The sequence below is a fragment of the Talpa europaea genome, assembly GCF_964194135.1.
Source record: "Talpa europaea genome assembly, chromosome: 7".
NCBI classification, from domain to species: Eukaryota; Metazoa; Chordata; class Mammalia; order Eulipotyphla; family Talpidae; genus Talpa; species Talpa europaea.
In genome coordinates, this window is record NC_140074.1 from 105,131,826 (window position 1) to 105,150,104 (window position 18,279).

General features: G+C 39.6%; 1 protein-coding gene across 2 annotated transcripts in view; it reads right to left on the bottom strand.

The window, feature by feature from the left end:
- Positions 1 to 18,279, bottom strand: part of AUH (AU RNA binding methylglutaconyl-CoA hydratase) — a gene marked incomplete at both ends in the record, with an annotated part of 115,484 nt that overhangs the window by 11,448 nt on the left and 85,757 nt on the right. For both annotated transcript variants that reach the window (XM_084239395.1, XM_084239396.1), the window contains one exon: positions 1,313 to 1,500. In XM_084239395.1, coding sequence (XP_084095521.1) covers positions 1,313 to 1,500 — 188 coding nt within the window. The remainder of the gene's footprint in view (positions 1 to 1,312; positions 1,501 to 18,279) is intronic.

The following is an 18,279-nucleotide window of genomic DNA, read 5'->3' on the forward strand; positions in this document are numbered from 1 at the left end:
ACCAGTGAGAATGGCAGATATTAAAATAACTAGCAATAACAAATGTTGGTGAGGATGGAGAAAAAGGAATTCTCCTACATAGCTGGTGGGAGTGCAAACTGGTCCAACCACTATGGAAAGCTGTGTGGAGGATCTTCAAACTACTGAAAATGGAGCTACCATATGACCCAGCAATCCCCCTCTTGAGAATCTACCCAAAGGATACAAAAACATTAATAGTTAAAAAAGATACCTGCCCCCCTTTGTTTACTGCAGTACTGTTTACAATAGGTAAGATATGCAAACAACCCAAACACCTGGATCAAGAAGATGTGGCATATATACACAATGGAATACTATTCAGCAATCAAAAAAGATAAACACACCATTTGCAGCAACATGGATGGAGCTGGAAGGGATTATACTCAGTGAACTAAGTCAGAAGGAAAAAGAAAAATATCAGATGGTTTCACTTATAGGAGGAATAGAGGGGAACCAAATAGGGAATCTGGGGGGAAAAAATAACAACAACAAAAAATAACAGGCAACTATAAATCAGAGACATTTTACAGGGGAGGGGAAAAGAGAGTGGTCGAAATGGGGTGGGGGAAGAGCACAAGGGACTATGGTGATGGTGTACAGGTGAACTGGTGGTGGGAATTCTATGGGGCCTACAACTGAGAGGAAAAAGCAAACATTGTACAAAAATGATCAATGATGTAATATATAAAAATAATAAATTATATTAAAAAATAAATAGAAATAAAAATTTTACTACTAAAAAAATAAAACAAAACAGGAGTCTTGGGGCACTATCATTATTAATGAGGAAGTCATATGGGAATAAATATACAGTGAGTTCAGATTTTGAAAGGATAAATGTGAGGAAATACATTACATATAAAGGAGTTAAACAACACTTACATCACCATAAAACACAATGAGATAAATGACTGTTTCTGTTTGTATAACTTATCCCAAATAAAGCTACTACAAGGAAAGCACATTTAAGATTATGGTCTTTTTACTTAGCGTGCCTCAGTGTGGGGGTGATACACAATGACAACTGTCCAGTACTATTTCTCTCCACATATTTGGCTCAGGTGAGAGGAGTCAGTTGGCAAACACTTAAATTGCTGTATGTTCTGTTCCACGTGACATTTACATAATGTTATCAAAGTCTGGCTACTACTTGGCCCTCAAATTATCTACTGATCTGGATTTTCATTCTGAAGGCTTTTTATGCAACTATGTGACTACTTTAGTTTACAGCCACCATGTACTTCTCTATCTGGAAGCAAAAAGAGAAAACAAGGAAGTGAGTTAGAAATACCTGAGGTAAAAACTCTCTGGCAAGGTCCAAAGCCTTTCTGTAGGCAGCATCCCCATTCTGGTTCTGTTCTAGAACGTGGCTGATCAAGCCCACTGCCTTGGCTTCTTGGCCATCAAGCACACGTGCAGAGAAGATGAGCTCTTTGGCTAGGGACATCCCAATAGCACGTGGCAGCCGCTGCGTTCCCCCTGCAAAGCAGATGAGAGAACACACATGATGATCTGATGCCCATTAGATTTAATGTTTCAATATTTCATTTCTTCACTTACAAAAATTAACCAGGTCCAAAAGTTTATATGTCAAAATTAGTAGCTGGAAAAGTACTTCAAAACAGAATCTAATTTCTTAGTTTATAAGATTAATAACTTGAGAATCTAACCCCATTATTAAGTGATTTTGCCCTGATATTGCCTGTGACATCATAGCAGGTATGTTCACGAACCCAATACTCAGTGCTGGGCAAGCTGTATTGCCCAATAGTCCATTCACCCATGTCCATACTACCATGTTTGGTGTCCTTCTTTTAGCTTAAAGATTATCAAAATCTGAGAAACACATGTACTTTCAAAGAATCATTTATGATAAATGAATTGTAAACTAATTTAATGAAACAAAAACTACTCATGAAAAAGGCTTTGTCCTAATAGTCTTTATTCTTTCAGTGCAAGTACTAATGGTCCCTCAACAAATTACTCCACTAGATCTATTTACTATGACATCTCTAGTGATGAGGCTGGATCTTATTAAACACAAAGTTGGTAAAAGCAGGTAGGAGGGTTAGCCCTGATTTCTACCAATGAGAACAGGAAAATGGCTGTAACATTAGGACTTACCTAAATCTTTCCATTAAAATGGCTACTGTGCTGCCAAAGGGTAGAGGAACAGTTGACTGCCAAGCCTCAGGGGAAAAGAAACAAGTTGATGGCCTGCTATCCAAACACACTCACTCTGCTGATAGTATCCTTTGTATTTGGCTCACAAATTTAAACATTTTTTTCTACATTAATTACCAACACTTAAAAAAAGAGGGTATGTGATTTCAAAAGCCACTTTCTACAGTTGCACTATAGTTTGCCACCATTCCACCACTATTGTCCAACTCTATAGATTAAGAAGGTTTGCTTTCTGATAAATAACTTTAAAAGGAAAGAAAAATTTTTATTTTTCCACGTCTCTATCAAAAGTGGGAAAATGGGGGCCTCCCTGGTGACGCAAGGGGTTAAGCACCGCACTATGAAGCAATCTGCACCTTCTGCAGCACGAGTTCAATCCCCGGACAGCCAGGGAGCAATCCACATGGCCCAGCAGACCTCTCCTGACTTGCCCGCTGCTCTCCTCAGCAGTGTACTTTGGTCCATCTGCCTGTTCTGTTTCCCACTCTGTCTCTGGTGAATCCTCTCACCCCCTGAATCTCTGGCCTGTACCCCAGCTCTTGTATACATAAATACATACAAAAATATTAGGAAAAAAAGTGGGAAAATGAAAAAAACTGAGATTGCAAGGTACAAGATAGTCTATTTTCCTTACTACAGTAAGTCTGCATTGGAAGAGCAAAGCTTAAGATACTATATATTAAGCAACCACATCAAGCACCATAACCAGTATTTAGAAAACATGAAGTGACTGAAACAAAAAGAAACTCAATGAATGTAAAAAGGACTAACATTTTGTCCTAACATAATGGCAGTTGACTAGGACACATATAAATAATATTACCAGGGTAGCTATATTTATTCATGTAGCTCATGAAAATTTTTATGAGAGAGGTGATATAGTTTTCACAATAAACACATTAGGAAAGGATTTTTGTACTGTAAAAAGTTTAATGTATATTGGTCAAAATTAACAAATGCAGCCTTCAGTGATCATTGTTAATGTCATACTTTATAATGACAGAAACATTTTCAAAGTCCACAAAGCTTACGTCTATTCATCCTACCATTCATAGTATCATTCTCCAGAAATGACGATTTGATAAAAATTTAATGAAGGAACAGTTATGAAACTAGCACCATGACTCAGATCCATTCTCTGGAGCTGATTTCAGCCCTTGGCTCCATGAGCTGGGTGCATAAGGTAAACAGTCTGTTGAAGGGTGCAAGGTGAAGGGCAAAGCAAGGTGCCGAAGACAGCCTTTGCTCTGTTAAAAAACAGTGAATTATAGGATCTGAGGAAAAATCCTCAACTTGGCTCCCAACTCACACTACCCAAGACTTGGCCTTTAAGAAACTCATATAAGTGAAATCAAAAGAATTCATTCTTTCGTGACTGGTTTATTTCACTGAGCACGTCTTCAGGTTCATTCATGTTGTGTGCTGTAGAGAATATCACAATTTCCTTCCTTTGTAAGACTGAATAATATTCTACTTTGGGGCCTCCCTGGTAGTACAAGGGGTTAAGACACTGCCTGTGAAGCTGTCCATAGCCACTGAAGCACAAGTTCGATCCCCGGGCAGGGAGGAGACCCACATGGCACAGCCGACCTCTCCTGTCTCTTTTGCTGCTCCCCTCAGCAGTGTGTTTCTGTCAATCTGCCTGTTCTGTTCCCCACTCTGTCTCCAGTGAATCCTCTCACCGCCCCCCCCCAACCTCTGGCCTGTACCCCAATTCTTGTATGCATAAATAAGTAAATCTTTAAAAAAAATACTCCACCTTATACTACACTTTGTATATCTATTCATCTATTGGTGGACATTTGGCCGCTTCTATCTTTTGGCTACTAGGAATAATGCTGCTAAGAATATGTGTATACATATTCTATCTCTTTATGCCCCATTTTCAATTTTGGGGGGTAGAAACCCAGAGGTGGAATTGCTAGATCATATTGCAAATTTTATGGTTATTGTTTGTTTTTTTGCGGAATCACCATACTGTTTTTCCACAGCAGCTATACCATTTTACATTCTCATCAGCCCTGTACAGAGTTAATTTCTCCATGTTCTCACCAATACTTGCTATTTCCTGGTGATGTGTGTGGGCAGCCATCCTAATGGGTATAAAGTAGTAGCTCATTGAGACTTTCATTTGATTTCCCCCACAACTAGCGGCGTTGAGTATATTTTCAGGTGCTTAAGGTCATTTGGAGAAAAGCCCATGTCCTTTGTGTATGTCTGAATGTTCGTTGTTGAGTTATAGAGGAGTCCATATTCTGGATGGTAATTCTTTATCATGATTTTAAAATATTTTCTCTCATTTTATGGTTACCATTTCACTCTGCTGATAGCATCCTTTGATGCACAAAAGGTTTAAAATTTTGCTGATTTTTTTTTCTTTTTTGCCTATTTTTTAATGTCAAACCCAAGAAATCACTGCCAAGTCCAATGTAATAAAGTTTTTCACTGTCTTCTAAGAGTCACTGGCATTTAGCTCTTACATTGAGATTTTTGATCACTTTAGGTATTTCTATATAAAGTACAAGGAGATAAACATTATTCTTTTGCATGTAGAAATTCAGTTTTCTCAACACCATTTGTTTGAAGGGGTATTCTTAAAGAGCCTTGGTAATTAATGATTTCATTCATTCATTCTGACTGAAATTTTGTCTTTAGAAAATCTGTTTGCTGAGAAATTTTCTGGCCCAATTTCCTGTGCTGCAAATACTTTGCAGAAATCAAAGACTGATGGTCTGAACTATATTTTTACACTTGTGGAGCTGAAGGTAATTACCCCTCTTCTCTGTTAGACAAATAACACTCGTTACTTCAAATTCAGTTTGCCTTTTTTAAGTTAATATTCATAGTGTGAGCAAAGAGCTGTACAAATGGAAGTTACTCAACTGCAGTGCAACATAATACAAAAATTAAATATGATTGATGTGACAGCTCAGATTTCTACAAATATCTCAGGAATAGTTACCACCTTAAATAGAAAATATTATGCCAACACTCTATTCCAGTTTGAAAGTATTTCTGTTTATGAACAGCTATTTTCCACTGTGAAGTTAAAAGTTAACACTTTTGCAATTAAGAGAATCAGGTTCAGTGAAATACTGCATCCTACACCCAAGAAATAAACTCTATCACTTGACCTGAAATGGAAGCAAAGGACTCAGATTTTAAGATCCAAATGCATAGAGAAGTATTAAAGATAATTAATTTCAATAGTAGCTTACAGTTAAGGCAAAAACAATCTACTGGCCATTTATTTTCTTATACCAGACTTGCTTTACTAGATCACACAATCTGCTTAGTTCCCTTCATCATTTGTGTTCAGGATCACTCCAGATAAAACTCTACACAAAGTCCTGGGATTGACAAAATTAAGCAGAATTACAAATAGGATTATCCCAAATGGAATTAATGTGATTCCATTCTGACAGCAGCACATTCAAGACTTTAAACTCTGAGACTCTATACAAACTGACCCTACCACCCACCCCAACTGCTTCCAACATGAGCCCTCACTCTCAGTCCAGTCCTGCTCTACACAACTGCCCCTGGGATGGCATGGAAGCCACTTTCCAAAAAAGAAACTGAGGCTCAGAGTTTTTAGAACTTACCTAGAGACACAAAATTAAGTTGCAGAAATAGGACTCAAACCTACCTTTTTCTGATTCTTATCTGCTATGTTGTAAAAAAGTAAAGAAAAATTTGCAAAACAAATGCATGTCTTGAGCTTACTTTGCAAAATAAAAGATACGTGTGTGGCATATATAAATAGGCACAAAATATAGCTATATGTGCATCCAGAAAGCTTTCTCTGTGGGGTCAGCTGGTAAGTAAAGCCCATTTTTTCATTTTGCCTTGCTATATTTTAAAAATGTTCTGCAGTGTGTAGGTAATCTGACACTGTAGTAGCACTAGAAGTGTTATAGCAGTTTTGACGACCCCAGTACAGGGAGACAAAGAGCACCCACTAAGTAAAAACAAGCCATGCCACTTCCTACTTATGTTTACAGGGCTTCAGGAGGCTTCACTTCTCTGGGCTGTAGTGGGAATCAAAGTATCAGCAAGTAATGATACCCTCATGTGAGACAACACTGCAAGTACCCACCAAATATGAGAAATAATGGATGTTAGCTGAGAAATTCCCCAAGAACGCACAAGGCTCTTGCTAAAAACCTAGCACCTTCAGCCCTTCCAGGGGCAGGAAATTTAGAGCACATTTTGCTTTCACAAAAAACACAACTATTTCTGAGTCACTTCATCACCTACCAGAAAAGGGCACTCTATGGTGCTCCGTGAATCTTCATGACAGTGTGTCAGAGTAACCAGCAAACACTGAACTTCTGCAGAACTCAATGCAGGAAGTTGTGTTACTAGGCTATGACGATAAGGAAGCATCTCAGCTGCTGACCCTCCCCCTTCATGTGTGAAAATGCTCAACTGATTTCTAAGACATGTTGCCTTAACTATTTTAACAAGGAGATTCCAATTTAGTGGTCTGAGGTGGAACCTAAGTTCTACATGTCTGGCCATTCAGCCAAAGAAATAATGGGGTCTGCTGACTCATTGCTATAATACAAGAGGTGATAATGGTTCTTTAAAATATTCACAACCAAATGAAGAGTCAGAAGAAGCACCTCAAATGCTTTATACTTGATTTTCAGGACCATTTAGAACTAATTTCTAAGACACCAATACGTTGTTTTATTCACTCAACACTTACTCCAACACTGTGAACTTAACAAAGTCGTTCCTACTGCAGCTTACACTTTCCTGGGGAAGCCCAGGATAAGCAAAGTGTAGGAGAATGGAGACTGAGGGGCACTGAGCACCATTTATACAGGACAATCAGGGAAGGGCTCTGAGGAGGTAACCCTGAAGCCAAGACCAGGGAAGTGAGACTCACACGGTACACAGCTATGTGGGGATCCCATCTGACTCACAGGAGAGCAAAGGGAGATGAAAAGGGCTAGAGGACAGCGCAGGGAGGCACAATGGCAGCTGGGGCAGCTGAGAAGAGCAAGGCTCAGTTTTTGTGGGTCCCCTGGGCCCGGAAGGCCTGGGGTTTACTCTGAGGGTGACAGGAAATCACTGAGCATTCAAGAGTATCTTCTGAAAACAGTAGTGTGGGGCTGACATTCTCGAGTGAAGACTTAGGTTTGAGGAAAAGCTTCAATCATTATGAGACAAGATCATTATGAGTCAATGATCATTATGAGTTAAGAAGACAGGGAGAGGGCCTCCCCAGTGGCGCAGCGGTTGAGCGCTGGGTTGCGAAGCTGCCCGCGGCCTCTGCGGCGCCGGTTCAATCCCCGGCTGCTCCCTGGCCACCGGAGGAGGGTCCCACATGGCGCGCAGACCTCTCCTGCCGCCCGCTGCTCCCCTCAGCAGTGTACTTCGGTCCTTCTGCCTGCTCTGCTCCCCGCTCTGGCTCTGGTGAATTCTCTCACCCTCCTGCGCTTCTGACTGTACCCAGTGCATGTATAAACAAACAAACAAACAAACAAATAAATAAATAAATAAACATGCCTCTAAAAAAAAAAAAAAAAAAGAAGACAGGGAGAGGTAGATGTTCACACTCTTTGGAGAGAAATTTCAAAACAAGTTCCCAGGGTTTTCTATGTCTCATGTTTTGGCTGCTCGCCATCCACTGCCCTTATTAAAATCCTGGTCTTGTTATATTCAGTGGAGGAAATTAAAGGATTCCTCCAACAGAAACTAAGGATGCCAGATCCTCTCTCTCTGCGCTCTGGCTCAACTGAAAAGACATCCATGTCAGGTCTGGTCCGCTGGACCACTTCCCAGGACCAGGAGTCCTCGCACATGAAGATGCTCTGAGCAGACAGGCAGTGCAGGGCTGGCACAGAGCAGACCCCTGCATGGTGCACAATGTCTGGGTCCAGGGCTCCAGGGCCCTGGGTTCGTGCTCTCAGTCTTGTTCGCCAGCCACCTATTGATTCTGAAAACCTTACCATAAATTTCCTTTTCACTTAGGGTAGTCACAGTCAATTTCTTTGGCACCTTTTCCAATACGAATGATATAACAAGTTTTCCTTTTCTCTCAAAAAATTAAATAAAATCCATTTGTTCAATCACTGAATTACTGGTTGAATGATCTAACACGTAGTCGTTGTCCTGAGTGCTGAACAAACAGGGCGAAGCAGACAACCATCTTAGGAAAGCTTTTGTCTTGGAGGCAGAGAGGAAATCAATCTTATGCTTAGAAGTCTGGCTTGACTGCTTGAGTGGAAGGTGGCAGACAGGAGGCAGAGGCTACTGCCTTTGTTAGGTGTGAGAGGTGACATTTTTGCATGTATGTTAGTTGAATGTTTACTAACAATCAAAATAACATTTTGTCACCAAAATAACATTCAAAACCAAGGGTCTGAATAAGCTCACCTAGGGAGACTTCAGACAAAAAAGAGAAGAGAAGGAGTCAGCAAGACCCTAAGAGTATCAACTGAATTCAGTGGTGTGGCAGATGTGCAAGAGGACGGCTGTGCTTTCAGACCTCTCTACCCCACCACCACTCACCCCAGCATTCCTTCAGTGTCATTAAGTTTGTGGGTGTCTTCTAGAAGAAAATTTCCTCACTGAAATAAACACCCAGAAATGAACAAGATCTTCTCCCAGGACGCTGTGATAGTTACATGTGACAGCCAGAGCAATGACAACCACCTTGCAACCATGACAGAAGTCAAGAAGGGCAAAATCTTCAATCTGTAGGATGGCACAGCGGAAAGATGTCACTGCACTGCTGAACCTACCAATACTGAAATGGCCTCACTTTGTGACATGAGAAATTACATGGAATTTTCTTATTGTTTAATCTGTCTGATAAAGGTTTTTCAGCTCTTTGGACCCAAAATGTTTGGAAATATAGATGGACTGAAGACAAGAGGACTGAGCACACATTTTAAAGCATGGAAAGCAGACATAAGAGAAATATGGTAGGACTGCTGGGAAGAATTAATTACAGACTTGGGATCTGTGGTCATGAAATAAATTACCACTTTTCCCCCAACAATTTCTGGCTACATGGGGGCAGGTACAGAGTAGGCAGATAAGCTGGACCATTGCTAGATAAGTACAAGAGGGGGCAGGGTGGAGCCAAGTAACTGCACTAGCTGACATTACTATGCAGACGCTCTGCAATAATACCATTAGAGCTGGCACTTCCAATATAAACATTAACTCATTTGATCCTTACAATTCCCCTATGAGGTTGGTACAAACTACCTAGTTAACTCATGCATAAGGAAGTCATCATCAGAGGAGACCTGAGACCTAGACTTGATGGAAAGGATAAATATGGCTAAGAGTGAAGGTGACCATGGACTTCAGGAGTCAATGAGGTCCAGACTCATAATGGAGGAGTTGCTGATGATGCTCAAGTTCAGGGGAAAATCATGGCTATACTGAGTTAAGGTGGGAAAAAGGAACAGACTTTCAGGTACAATCACAGACAAAGAACTGAAATTGAGTTATGCAGACAGTATGAGATAATGTACAGAAAGTATTTATCACAGTTCCTGGAATAGATTTTCTGTATTTTTTAATATGTCGAACAGCAAATATTAGAATACTGGAAATCTATCATTCTAATTGGAAGAAATTCTTAGTTCGTCCAAAAGCTTCAACTGATTTTCCCCAAGTATCAATAAAATAGATTTAAAAAAAAAAAAAAAACCCTCTTAAGCTGCTACGTAATAGCCTACCATGATTTCTGGATAATATTTAGCATTTTAAATACCACTAGTTAATTATTTAATACTTAATTCATCAGGGCCTATGTTTGTGTGCAGAAAATGAATCTATCTGCCATGAATTACATTTGCTTTTATGTGGCATTAAACATGGAATGCAATTACGTCCACTCACTGGTCAAATGGAAAATTTTGTGGTAAGAGGGGGTGCATGCCGAAAGGTCACCATGGCCACATAAAAAGGTGGAGTAAGCAACAGCCTGCTGGCAGAAGAGCAAACAGAACCACAGATGCCCCAGGTTCTTTCTTAGCCAGATCTTATTCTCTTCTTGGTATTCAAATTTTGGAAGCAGGTAGTTGCGGACCTGGGTGTGAAGTCACAGACAAAATAACAGGATGCAAACACTCAAAATGCACTTGTCTTTGGCTTGTGATCTAACAATAACATAAAAATGAATTTAATAACTGTAGTTTTTAAATGGTTGAGTTTTCCTCATTATTTACTAATTTTGAAAGTAACAAGGTGGTTCTCCGGCATCCTCCAAAGGTGATCAATAAGTTTTTAATTTTTGAAACCACCATATATATATATACAGACTCTACACATTCAACTATTAGAATCCACTGCAGTTATTCTCATTATTGATGTGCAAACCATCCTGTCTTTGCCCAGCGGGAACTTACTGAGATTGGCTGTTGGGGCTTCAGACATGACCTTTGGAGTCTTTGATAACATCTCATTCCTTGGTATCACAAAATTCTTCTAGTACATATTCTCCCAGACCTTGAAGCAGCCATTTCCCCAGGGTCTGCTTCCTTTCAGTGGAGCTGCACTTTTAAATGTAAAACTTTTGCTCATAGTCACCAAATTTATCACAACAACCATGACTTTGTAAACACATCCTACATATTCTTTTAATGATTTTGTGTTGAGTTTTAAGGTTTCTCTTCTTCTAATACATGATGTGCATGAAGAATGAGTATTAAATAAAGAGCATGAGGAGAGAGTTCTTGGCAGTCAGGACTTTGTTAGGTAATGCTACCATATCTTCAACTTGCTCAGTGTCCACTTTACTAAATCCAATTCCTTTAAAATGAACTCCAATTTTATTGCTTTGATTTAACCACTTTCTTGAAATCTTAGAAATCAACTACAAAACTTTGGGATGAATTTTCTCAAGGCAAGCATAAAGATCAGACATGGCTGTCCTATAAATTTAAAAGTTAATTCCTTCTGTTTTCCCCTTGCTGTCTTCACATTGCATCTTCTATTCTCCAAATTATCTCAAGGCCCCAAAAAGCTGCTGAAGACTTGCCATCATGTTTGCAAACCAGGCAACAGGAACAAAGAAAAAGGAAAAGGCTATTTTCAGTGCCACTGATTAAGTCCCAGTCAACAACTTCTGCTTCTACATCCTTGGCTAGAATTTGGTCACATGTAGCTGTGGAAGGCTGAGGAAGGTTATCCCTTAGCTCAGTATTCTGCCACAACATAGAGAACATAACCAGGACTCAACTACTAAGGGAAAGGGAAAACAAGTTATTAACAGTCACTACTGCAAGTGGTAAAATTGTTTAAATCATATTAACAAAATGTTTTCATGTTTATGTTGTTATTTGGATAGAATGAAAATGTATTTCCAGTGTAATATTCTTGTTCAAAAATGTTTCCACCGTTTCAATCTATTATTTTAAGAAGGCATCAAGAAATTTCCCCCCCTAGATAGTGGCCTCCTGGGATTATATCAATTAAAACAAATTTACTTTAAAGGAGCAATCTCTATATCAGCAGCAGCTGAAACACAGAAAGCTTCTTTTTCTCAGAGAAGGCAAGAGAGAAGCTTTTCAAACAAGCTGGTGCTCTCTCCCCACATCCCTCTGTGCCTTATCACCTGCCTATGGGCACACAGTTCCCCAATGCCACATTTCAGAAGTGCTGCCCTCTCTTCCTAGACCAAAGTTCTAAACTGAAAATCTAAAATAAAGCAAACTGAGATGCTACTTTTCCTTTGTTATATGTATTCCAATAATTAAAGCAAATTTAATGCAATATGTGAATAATTAAATATAACTTAGGTTTTGGATTATAAGTTATATTTTAGTAATTGTTACAAGGTAGAAAATGTGAAGTGTTTTTGGTTTGGGGATTTCTGCTTTTAGCCTTTTATCTTTTCCTTTCTTATGGCTGCTTATGACTACATGAAGAAAGAACTCATACTAATTAGGGGAAGGGGGCTTAAATGAATACTTCGAATCGAAAGGCATGTAGATACTGTATTAAGGGCATTTGCTCATATAATTAGAAGTGATATATGATTTCTAGAAGTAAATCTCACTTTTGAATTACTTCTAAATCCCCTCTCATAAACAGAAAGCCTTGCTTAAGGTTACTTTTTCCTTGAATTATTCAAAACAAACATTGCAAACAATGTTAACCCTGAATTTTTAATGCCCATTGCAAATGATTTCTGTGGAACTCCATCTGAGGGCTTTAGGCAATCACTTTTCTTGAGCATCTGGCAAGGTATAAAACTGACCATGCACACTTAAAATGAAAGATCAGGGTTAAAGAGGGAAGCTGATGTAAACACGGACAGCATGTTTACAGCCTCATTGTGTCACAATCTTACAAAACCCATAAAAATATTTATCCTCAATTTGTGACCAATGTTTAAAGTGTTATAATACATTCTATTCCCTGAGGCTTTCTAGCACATTGTAAAGCAATGAGAGAGAACACACACGAACGAATACACACACACTCACACACACAGAGTGAAACGACAGAAATAAGTGAGGAGAAAAATCTAACTGGCTAAATCCAAGCAGTACCTATCTGAAACTCACAAGTTGAGCTCTGTGTTGCTTATACTAGAAGAAGGTTTAATTATTTTTACAGAGCAAACTAAGCTGACTGGCAACAAATTAAAACCTTTGTGATATATATATATTTTTAAGATTTATTTATTTATGCATACAAGAGCTGGGGCACAGGCCAGAGATGCAGGGGGTGAGAGGATTCACCAGAGACAGAGCGGGGAACAGAACAGCAGATTGACCGAAGTACACTGCTGAGGGGAGCAGCAGGAGAGACAGAAGAGGTCTGCTGCACCATGTGGGTTGCTCCCTGGCTGGCTGGGATGGAACTGCAGAGGCTGCAGATTGCTTCATAGTGCGGTACTTAACCCCTTGTGCCACCAGGGAGGCCCACCTTTATGATATGGTTTTTATCAATATTTATTACAGAAAGATTTCTTAACTGCTAGCCCCTTTATTGTTAGAGAAACAGATATGCCCAAGTTTTATTCATTAGTCATTAAATACAATTTTTTTTATGTTTTCATGTACTTTTTATGACAAATATTTGCTGAAGAATTGTTTCTAACTTTTGAAAAACATGTTGTTATATACCAATGAAACATAAAATCTTACTCTTTAAAATTATTTTAAGGGCTGTGATACCCACCGACTCAGGCAACCCAGGCCCACCTTGGCACCACATGCTCCTCTGTCACAGTTCACAGTGTAAGGCGAGGAACTCAGGTTTTTGTCCTTGTAGCTGCAAGGAGCTGTGGAGGGTCTGCTACCCAGGTAGGAGGGTCTCCCTCCCACCCAGCACAGTAAGGGGCAGGCAAAGGACTTAAGCCAGACAAACCAAACTGTCTCTCACAACTTGGATCTTGAATGGAGCAAAGGAAGAAGGAAGGAAATGGTTGGGTTCAGCAAGTCAAGCAAAGGTTTCCAGACAGGTCTGCTGAAGTTGTGCTGCCAGATAGAACTCTGTGACAGGGGAAATGGTCTGTGTCTGGGAGTCACTAGCCACATGTGGTTACGGAGCACAGTACTTGAAAGTGATGAACATGGCTGAAGTTTTAATTTTAGTTCATTTTAATCAATTTAAATTGAAATAGCACATGTGGTTACAGAGCAGCCCTCCTGGACAGCCCCTCTAGAGTTTCCTGCCCCTTAGGCCTCCCATGAGCTCCTTTTTGGTCACACTGCTTCTGTTGCAAAACTGAAGACACTGATACAATCTATAGTTCATTTCAACATGTGCAGAGTCTAAAGGTGCAGCTGAGGTGCACAGTTTCCCCACAGCTCACCTGTGGGCAGGGAGGGGAGAAGAACCTGTACTCAAGAGTACTGTATCTCGGGTAACCTCTGACTTGCCAAAATGAGGAGACATCCAGAAACAAATGATTAACCTGCTCTTAAAATAGAGCTGCACCATAAGCAAGAAAAATGGGTATCAGAAAACTAGATTGAAAGCAAGATCCTTCCAACGCCTTTAGCATAAACATATCCCAGATTGGCTTGAAGTTATTGGGTTGTCGCAAAAGTCATGTTGCATTTTGGCTTGGAAAACACAGAAAAAATACGTCATGACTTTTCCAACATCCCAACAAATACATTAACTGCTCAGAGAAAATTAGTAGAAAGAAGCAATCCAAAGGAAACTTCTGTATTCTGATTTCAATCTACTGATATACATTTAGCAGACAAATTCCCACTGCTTCAGCAACAGGTATTTCCTATCTAAAATCAAAATTTTGTGCCATAATATGCTACTGCAAGCATAACTATTTTATGTATGTTACAACTTTAATCTCTAGTTATTCATAGAGATAATATATTTTATACATAATAAAGGTGTAGCTGGTTTAAAGTCATATTTGTATCTATCAAAATGATTATCCCCCCATGTGGAAATGTCCTCCCCTTGAGATTACTTATAAATACATGCACATTAACTGTGGTGTCAAATGAATACAAACATGAATGCACCTATGTATATAATATGATATACTTTAAAATCAAGAATTTTCTTTACTACTATATTTATTGAAAATAAAGTATTTCATGTCTACCACTCAATAAATCAAATAATCACTGAAATAACTTACCAAACCTACCCACTTAATATCTATAGATAGCAAAAGATTCTAGTCCCTGGCCTTAGTGGAGGGTGAATATGGTAAAGCATAAACTATGTAGTCTTTAGAAGACACAGTTTTTCTCAACTAATGACTAAATTGTAAGGAATGTGTTACTTATTTAATGTGTACCTCAAGTCATCCCAAAACTCAGTGGTGCAAAACAACAAACATTTATTCTTTCATCATTCCTGTGGGTGAGGCATCTAGAAGAGTTCAGCTGGCTCTTCTGGCTGGGGGGCCCTGGGGGTTTCCTCACACACTACCTGCAGTTCCTCTGGGTCCATCCCCACACATTCCACATGACAGCCCTGGACACAGCAGGGGGCTTCTTCCAAGGAGATCATTTCAAGAGAGAGGATGTACAGTCATTCAATAGCCCACCGGAGTGGTGGTTTTCCAGCACTCTTATCACATTTGGAGAGGGAAGCCATTCATTATGCCCAGTCTTCACAAAGAGAGGGATCACACATGGGTACAAATGTTTTAGAAGCTCAGGCTGACTCAGACTGACACAAACTAAAGGTCATTGTTTTCTTCTGCTCAAAAAGTATTCCCCATCTCTATCCCAAGCACAGTCGGAGAGTATTTCTCCAAACTTCAAAATTCTCTTTCATTCTTTCAAAATCAAAGAGCATAAACAGAACATGTTAACCATTTATTAAAAATAAATAAATAAATAAATAAATAAATAAGGGAGGAAATGGGGAGAAATATGGAAGAAACTTGAAGATTTCTTGATTAGAAATATGGAATATGGGAGAAATTCTCTCCAGAAAGCACACAGTCCTGCCACCTATAATCAGAAGTAGAGAATGTGACACCCATCAGAAGTGTTTCTATTCTTTCTAAAACATATTGATTCTGGTGTGTCAACAAGAACGTACTCTGACACTATTTCATAAAAAATCGGGCCTTGAAGTTTTATTAAATGAGGAGCCTGACAAAGAAGTTAAGGTGATAGTGGTCAACCCACACTATCTAGATATCTTCCCTGAAGACATGTTGAGAAATGCCAAGTGAGGAATTTTCAATAGACAATATGCATAAATACTTGATGTTCCTAAAAATGACAATGAGTGGGCCTGAAGATGTGAACACTTTTTATTTTCCTTATTAGAAGCAGGTCACGTGATGAAAGCCAGAAGATTCTATGGTGCAGCAGCACCTTTACTGGCAGGTAAATAATCACCAGCTATTGAGAAGCTAAGCACTATGTCACTGAGAGTTTTTATAAGGAGCCTATGAGGTCACTACTACTATCTTCATCCGACAAATCACAAGTCAGAGACTCACAAGTCAGAGAGGTGAGCACCAGCCGGTGCCCACCAGCACAGCAGCGGTGCCTGGGAGCATCTGAGTCCACAGTCACCTGACCTGCTTCCCCTGACACAAGCTACTTTCCCCTGAAAGCAACCAGCCACGAGCCGCCTTGAATAAGCTATTTTCTGATAGGAAAAATCTTAGGGGAATTAGTTAAGAATATAAGTGGATAACTGAAGCCAAAAGAACAATGAACTAGGACCCTTTTTAGTCTGGTATGAAAGGCAGTCAGCAAGGACAGAAAGCCAATTCCCCCCGGGAAATCGATTTCAGTGACCACCTTCCCATTTGGGTGGCAGATCTTCCTCCCGCCTCTGCTCTGAGGCTGGCACACCCCTAGCTCAGCCTATGTTTTCAGGACTAGAACTGCAGGAAAGGGCAGAGGCACACGGGGTGTGGAGCTGAGTGCAGCATGGCGCGGCATGAGGGCGCCTGCATGGCAGTGCTTTGCCTCCTCCCTGGCATTCTGTTAGGTCTCCCGTGGAGCGGCTCGCTCAGTGAAGCCATAAGCATTTCTCCTTATTGGGAGAACCACCAGATATTTTGTGAAACAACAGCATAAAAAGATTGTTATTTAGAGAACAGTCAACAACTGTTTCATATTAGGAAAGAGGGATGAAGCAACTCTAAATTACTGGAAACAAATTATTTTTATATAATATATCCAGCATCCAGTCAATTTTGCAAAACCTTAAGTCAAGCTGCAAGAAAAACAGAAAACCTGTCCAAAACAACTTCTCCCTATCCCCGAAACAAAATAAAACACATACCATAAAACAACCAAAATCCCTCCTGAATCAGCAAGAAGAAACATATACCTCACATAACAACACACGTTTTCATCCACACTTACTATCTTTTCTTGTTCAGCCGGATAATTTGCAAAAATCACCCAGTATACATGGGGTTATAATAAGGAAAATGAGTCAGGAGAAAGAAAAACACTGGATTCCACTCATATGTGGAATATAGAGAAACAAAACAAACGAACAGAAAAACTAATCCAAAGCAAGCCCTAGCAATCTAACTGGGGCTACCAGAGGGAGAAGCTGAGGGGAAGAGAGTAATGGGAAGGGGTGCCAATGGATTATGGTGGTAGATGTGGTGATGTCATATACATTTGAAGAGGCGTGAAACTATATCCCAAAATTATACACAATATTATAAACCATTGTTAATTCAATAAAAAATAATCCAATAAAATCAAATGATACATTATTTTTTTCAATGTTCAGTATATAGTATTAATAGAATGTCAATTAAAATAATAAAACTGTCATAACAAAATATTGGGGAAACCCCTCCAAACACTGGCCACCTGTAAACTTCTTAGTTACTCATTTTTCTCAGTTACTCAGCTTTCTCGTAAGTGAATAAAAGCTTCAACTGCAGGTTTAATAAACATGTTTTTAAATATTTGTTAGAGTTTCATAATTCAAACTACATTAAGGCACAACTGGAGGTAAAATTAACTTGTCCAAATGCTGACACTTTTCATTCCCCCACCTCACAAGTAACTTCTTATAAATGCTACTGAGTGCAGACAAGTGACCACGGTTAGTCAGGTTAGCCACTTCCCTTCACACCTTTTCCCAGTGTGCTGCCGATGAGAGACAGACAGACAGACACACACACACACAGACACACACACACACACACACACACACACGGCTCCACAGAGCAACCCCTGTCCTCTCCTTGCTCCATATTAGAAGGGAACGTTTCCGGGGAATTTTCAGATTTGACAGGTATTAAGTATTGCTGTGCCAGAATGAAAGTTCTATTTCCAGACAAACATGGCTTATGTCAATGATGGATTACAAAGGTGATCCTCTGAAATATGAAGTTTGAAAGCAAATATTGAAGTTAAGTCACTGTCAGTATCTCTGCCGGAAAACTCTTTAAACACTGAAAACTAATATGCTCTGATTATAAATTTAAAATGTACATTGCAGATTTTTCTAGGTTAGATATGTGGTGAGCTAATTCCTATACTCTCTCTTTAAACCCAATGAAAGCAACAAAAATTAGCTGAAAAACCAACGGGGAAGAGGAGAAGAGAAAGGAGGAGGCAGTAGAATCAGCACAGTTGTCAAAGTGAAGGCCCAGGAGGGAAGGTG